Raw genomic sequence first — 6,285 nt, 5'->3', positions numbered from 1 at the left:
TATATATAGAAGACACTCACCCAAAGTACCACACAGTGTGACTGAACCTGGAACCATGTGGTTGGGAAGCAAACTTCTTACCACACAACCATGTCCACAACTACAAGTTCCTGGCTTTGGGTAAAAGAAAATACAGGAGGATCAGTTAATTATCATTTTATTAAACATATTCCTTTTTCAGATTCACACACTTATTGCAGTGGTCATTAAATTTTTCTAAACCCTGTAAAAGAACTCAGAAGGTTTGGCCTCCAACCAGGCCTTTTGCAATACCCTTAAAGCCAGGAACTTTCCAGCACCCCCTTGTATGTTAAACAAGATTTTAGAGTACTTCTTCCCTCTCTCCATTATACCCATCATACATACATTATCATAACAGAATTAAGATCCTAAGATGAAGGTGCCACATAAAAAGCATTGGTGTGGATGCTGGTGCCACAAAAAAAGTACTGGTGCTGGTTCCACCTGCTGGTGGCATGGGAAATGGACTAGTATGGGTGTTACATAAAAGCACTGGTGCTGGTGCCACATAAAAAGCATCCAGTACACTCTGTAGAGTGGTTGGCATTAGGAAGGGCATCCAGCCACAAAAACCAAGCCAAAACAAATTACTGAACTTGGTGTGGCCCCTGGCCTTGACAATTCCTGTCCAACCCCTGCCAGCATGAAAAACGGACATTAAATGTTGATGATGATGTTCATGATAATTTGTAATTTACATCTGCATGTTCTGTATTTCTTAATTTTCTGCAATGAATATACTGGATTCGTCAGTTGACTGGGATCATTGCATTGAAGAGAATAAGTGAATTTAACAGGGCTTCAAGCCAGTTCTGATGAAATAGATCTATGGCTTGCATAGTGATTTGGCTATTAGACTTAGTTTCTGTGTTGGCAATAGTTGGGTTGTAATTAAAAATTGAGGAGACAGTGTTGTGCTGTAGGATAACATAGAGGATGATATTTGTGGTTCTTATTCCTATGTCATAATGCCAGCTCACAGTGCTTCTATTACACTTATCTTTCATTTTTTACTTGTTTCAGTCATTAGACTGCAGCCATGCTGTGACATCACCTTGAAGAATTTTTACTCAAATAAATTGATCCCAGTACTTATTTTTTTTTTTTATAAGCCTGGTACTTATTCTATCAGTCTCTGTTCCTGAACTGCTAAGTTATGGGAATGTAAACATACCAACACCGGTTGTCAAGCGGTGGTGGAAGACAAACACAAAGACATACACACTTATATGTATTTATCATCATCATCATTTAACGTCTGTAGTCCATGCTGGAATGGGTTGGATGGTTTGACTGGGCTGGCATGCTGGAAGGCCACACCAGACTCAAGTCTGATTTGGTATGGTTTTCTCCAACTGAATACCCTTCCTAATGCCAACCATTCTGAGAGTGTAATGGGTACTTTTACATGCCACCAACACGGATGCCATTTGCGTGACACCAGGGTGCATTTACGTGTCACCGGCACAGGTGCCAATTAGCATGACACCAGGATCTGCCATGACTGGGATTTTGATCAGCTTGATGGGTCTTCTTCTCAAGCACAACAGAATGCCAAAGGTCTTGGTCATTGTCTCCTTGAGGCCCAGCATTCGAAAGGAACTCAGTCACTTTGCCTCCGTGAGGCCCAAAACTCGAAAGAAACTCATCCACTTTCCGTCCATCAGGCCCAACGCTTGAATGGAACTCATCCACTTTGCCCAATGTTCAAAAGATGTTCTCCACGTTGCCACCAGCATGGGTGCACTTGGCTTGACGGGTCTTCTCAAGCACAGCACATTGCCAAAGATCTTGATCACCAGTCATTGCCTTTGTGAGGCTCAGTTGAAGATCATGCATCACCACTTCGTCTCATGTCTTCCTGTGTCTGCCTCTACCACAAGTTCCCTTCACAGTTAGAGATCAGCACTTCTTTACACAGCTGTCCTCGTAAATATGCATCACATGACCATACCAGCGCAGTCATCTCTCTTGCACACCATATCTGATTCCTCTTATGCCTAACTTTTCGCTCAAGATACTTACTACACTCTGTCAAACATGTACACTGACATTGCACATCCAGTGAAGCATACTGGCTTCATTTCTCTCAAGCCTACACATGTCCTCAGTTGTCATAGCCCATGTTTCATTGCCATGCAGCATAGCTGTTTGCACACAGGCATCGAACAATCTGCCTTTCACTCTGAGAGAGTATGAGCTCTGAACTTTGCCCAGTTTAATCTCATCCTCACAGCTATGCTCTTGGAGCATCCACTACTAACTTGGTCACCTAGATAATGGATGCTATCTACTACCTCTAGCTTGCCTCCCTGGCAGTTGATGGAGTCTATTTTCTGTGCATTTTCAGCATTTATTGTACCTGTGCATCTTCCACATACAAAAGCTAGTTTCCCTGTTAACCTTCCTCTGATGTTGCTGCACCTTTTATGTGTCCAAAGCTTACATTGAGTGCATCTTATGGAGTTTCTACCTACACTTTTTATATATGTGTATATATGTTATGGTCTTCTTTCAGTTTCCATCTACCAAATCCACTCACAAGGCTTTTGTTGGCCCAAGCCTGTAGTAAGTAGAAGGCACTTGCCCAAGGTACCGTTCAGTGGAACTGAATCTGAAACCATGTGGTTGCAAAGCAAGCCTCTTACCACACAGCCATACTTGTATCTGTTATATCTTATGTTTATAAGCTAATGAAGATTCCTCTACGTGATTGCTTGGTGTTTAAGAAATAGCAGCCAAATAGCAAATCTCTCTCAAACCATCTGTACCACTTTAAAAAGAGGCACATTGGATAATGATGTGCTACATAGACTGTATCTAGAAAAAAATTTAGAAGGCACTTATACCAGTCACACATACAAGGCACCTGTGCCGGTGACATATAAAAGGCACTCACTACACTCTTTAGAGTGATTGATGTTTGGAAGGGCATCCAGCCATAGAAACCAAACCAGTATGAGTTCCAGTGAAACCGTCTAACCCATGCCAGCATAGAAAACGGACGCTAAATGATGATAATGATCATATCTAGAATGTCTTTAATCATAGGTTTACTGGATTGGGCTGACATGGGGTTCAGCAACAGTCTCTGGCACCCTCTCTCTCTTCTTCAATCTCTCAATCTTGTATCAGAACTGGAAAGAATCAAAGGAAACCAAAGTGTTGGATTCTTTAAAACCACAAAAGAATTAACAGTTGTTCTTCTTGACCTTGAAATGACGTTTATCAACAAATGAGAGAGTTTGATAGAATATTGTTTACCAGCCATTTTACAATTTATTGTAGATAACTATGGTCTTTCTCTTTTTCTTTCTTTCCTTCCTTCTGTCTTTCTTCCTTCCTTTCATTTTTTTCTCTTTTTCTTTCTTTTGTTTGTTTGTTAGCTTGTTTGTTTCATTCATTCATTCATTATTTTTTCAGGCCTTCTTTTCTGGGAAACTGAAAGTATCTGGAAATATGTTGTTGAGCCAACGTTTATCCAAACTCTTTGAGAACATGGCAAATCTGTAATGTTGCTTAACATTTCAGACTATAAGATCATTCCTTGTTTGTGTTTGATTCCTACATATTACAGATCTAGGTTATAAGGAATAGTGTTGTTTTATAGATATATATATTTCATTTGTAACAATATATTTAACTAAATATAACTAAATCCTGGACTTCATGATTGCAGAGTAAATAGCTTTATCATTCAGCTATGCCACACACACATGCATCCCCGAAAAAGGCATTACTAAAATTAAAATTTTCCTTTATATTAAAGACATACCATAAATAAAAAATAAAAATGCATTAACATAGAGTTGCTGTCAATCAAATAATTATTTTCAAATAATTTTTACCTTCCCAAGTTAATTTTTTATGTCCTTGATTCCAAAAGTTTAAGGACCACCTTTTTCTTCCTTCAGTTATAAGCATATTTTTATAAAAATTTAAAACAAAATGCAAAAAAAAACCCCCAAAAAACTTCAAGAAGAAAAGAGAAGAGTTTTTGCAAATGATTAAATTTAAAACATAAGATAAGAATGTATAAAATTGTTTTTATTTGTGAAATATGTTATGTTTAATTAATAAATCTTATTAAAAATCCCTAAGTCTGGTTGTCTTTAGTTGTAATGCAAAATGTCTTGTTGAAATGATGTGAAAGTTTGTGTCATAAGGAATAGCAAATATTGAGAGAAACAATTTGTTTTTGATCATAGGTCTGTTCTTTGTGGTTTGATCTAAGGAAAATTTACAATTAGCTTGCTCTAATTAATTAAGTTTGGATACCATGATAAGAAGCCCACGGTACTTAAATACACCACCTATCTTCTGCTGTGCACATCTCTCTATGCTTTCCCGTTTCTCATTGTACCCCTAACAAGGGCTCCTCTTGATAACCTAGAAGATAAGAGTATAGAGGGAACATTTTAGTTCTGCAATATAGTGGTTCTAATACCGGAAACACAATAAAATGTATCCAGAAATGATATTAAGTGATTGGCGAAAGGAAGAACGTCCATTTAAAAAAAAAGAAAGAAAGAAAAAAAAAGCTAAAATAAAGGAACAGACAAAAGAGAAGGGGATTCCATCAGCTGCATGCAGGCAACTTGTACAAGCGAGCCATGACTAACTAAAATTTAATACAAGAGTGAGAGAACTGATCAGTCCTGCCACAGACAACTCCTTTGTGTCTATGGTTTGACAAAATGCATCCTGTTAACATTGTAGATTGATTGGTGATGGAAAGGCCATTAAATTGTAAAATCATGTCGAATATGAAGAAACGAAAGAAAGAGATGTGGACTCTGCAAGTGGCACGCAGATAACTCGTCAAAGAGAGCAGTGAGTTTGATTAAAACCAAGACAGAGTAGAGAGAAGTCTTTCGTCCTGTCGCAAAACCCTCTTTCTGGCGATTAATTATCATTGTTCTTGGTACATATTCAAGAAATTATTTTTGTTTCACCGCTTGTTCCCACAACAAAAAAGAAAAAAAAAAATCTAAAGAAACTTGATGAAGTTAATAATTTTTTTTGTGTCGGTAAAATAAAATAAATAAAAAAATGTTAATAAGATTGCTCAAATTCGATAAATTTGTGCATTGTGAAGGAAGAAAAGACTTCTTTGAAATGTTAGAATTCTTTTTTTCTTGTCCACTGACCAATTCGGTTTAGTTTACTAATCTTGTTTGTTTCAGACATATTGAGCTGATTTAAGGGAGTTATCGCCTGTTGCGAAACTTTCCTTTTTTTATTTTTATTTTTTAAATATAATTGTTTCAGTCATTGCACTTGATTACATCAACTCATGAACATATTTGATTGACTCGAGGCAGATAGAAAGCAACTAAGGTGGGATTTGGATACTGAATGTAAGGGCCGTAATCTAATATAAACTATTTTTTTATCCGAACAGTCACCAATTTCACCATCTACTGTGCATCATCATTCGATAAGTCTGATTAGATAGCTGCAATACTTTACCCATACTAATTAGGAATTTAGTTAAAGTATTTGGTGGATCATCAACTTCAATAATGGTAACGTCATATTAGGTCAATAGTTAATAGTTTCATTTTATAGGAAGCCCTTTCTTGTTGGTTTGGAAGCCATCTACTTTTGATGAAATAAATACTTTCACTTTCAAAGACATTGGACATGAAAATGTATCGAAAATGTCTTATTTTAAGCTTAATGTTGTTTTAAATGTTTTTAACTCTCGTACTATGTAGAATGAAGGTGAAAACCCGCGATTTCGAAGTGATCTGAACGCCTATGCCTGTATTATACCAAATCCGCGCCTATATCAAACCTCTTAACACACCAATTGTTTTTCAATTTCCATCCAAAATAATATTTTTAATGATTTATTTTGAATTTGTGTATAAGGAAGAATAAGTACACAAATTATGATTTATTAGGAAGTTACTGATAGTTAAAGATAGAAAACAAGAATAACATCATGAACGATGTATTTCGGGATCTTTCTGATTTGGCAGGCGCCACTTTTTATCTGTTTTATTTAGTGTGTTTCCTACTGAAACTTTAAAACTTCGTATACTTGTATATTTTGTCTTATAGAACAGAGAAAAATTTTTATATTCGAAGTTATTTCATGTTAAAAGTTGTCGTATTTTGGTAATTTCAACCAATCACTGACGTCTATTGAGGTGAAAACAATTACTGCTGTGGAATGTAAACAACACGTTCTAGCAGTGTAATGGGATCTTTTCCCTTGAATATATATGTATATATCATCATCATCGTTTAACGTCC

At 36.6% G+C, this 6,285-nt stretch overlaps 2 protein-coding genes across 5 annotated transcripts in view; one reads left to right on the top strand and one right to left on the bottom strand.

Annotated features, from left to right (window-relative positions):
• Positions 1 to 4,116, top strand: part of LOC106871734 (peroxisomal multifunctional enzyme type 2) — a 68,499-nt gene extending 64,383 nt beyond the window's left edge. The window contains exon 22 of the mRNA XM_014918754.2: positions 3,445 to 4,116. Within this exon, the coding sequence (XP_014774240.1) occupies positions 3,445 to 3,534 (90 nt within the window). The 3' untranslated portion in view covers positions 3,535 to 4,116. The remainder of the gene's footprint in view (positions 1 to 3,444) is intronic.
• The window catches only part of LOC106878180 (uncharacterized), a 174,402-nt gene that overhangs the window by 164,039 nt on the left and 4,078 nt on the right, over positions 1 to 6,285 (bottom strand). The gene's annotated exons all lie outside the window — the stretch shown is intronic.

Source organism: Octopus bimaculoides, chromosome 19, assembly GCF_001194135.2.
Source record: "Octopus bimaculoides isolate UCB-OBI-ISO-001 chromosome 19, ASM119413v2, whole genome shotgun sequence".
Lineage (NCBI taxonomy): Eukaryota > Metazoa > Mollusca > Cephalopoda > Octopoda > Octopodidae > Octopus > Octopus bimaculoides.
Note: the sequence above shows the minus strand (reverse complement) of the source record. Positions and strands in the feature narration are given on the sequence as shown.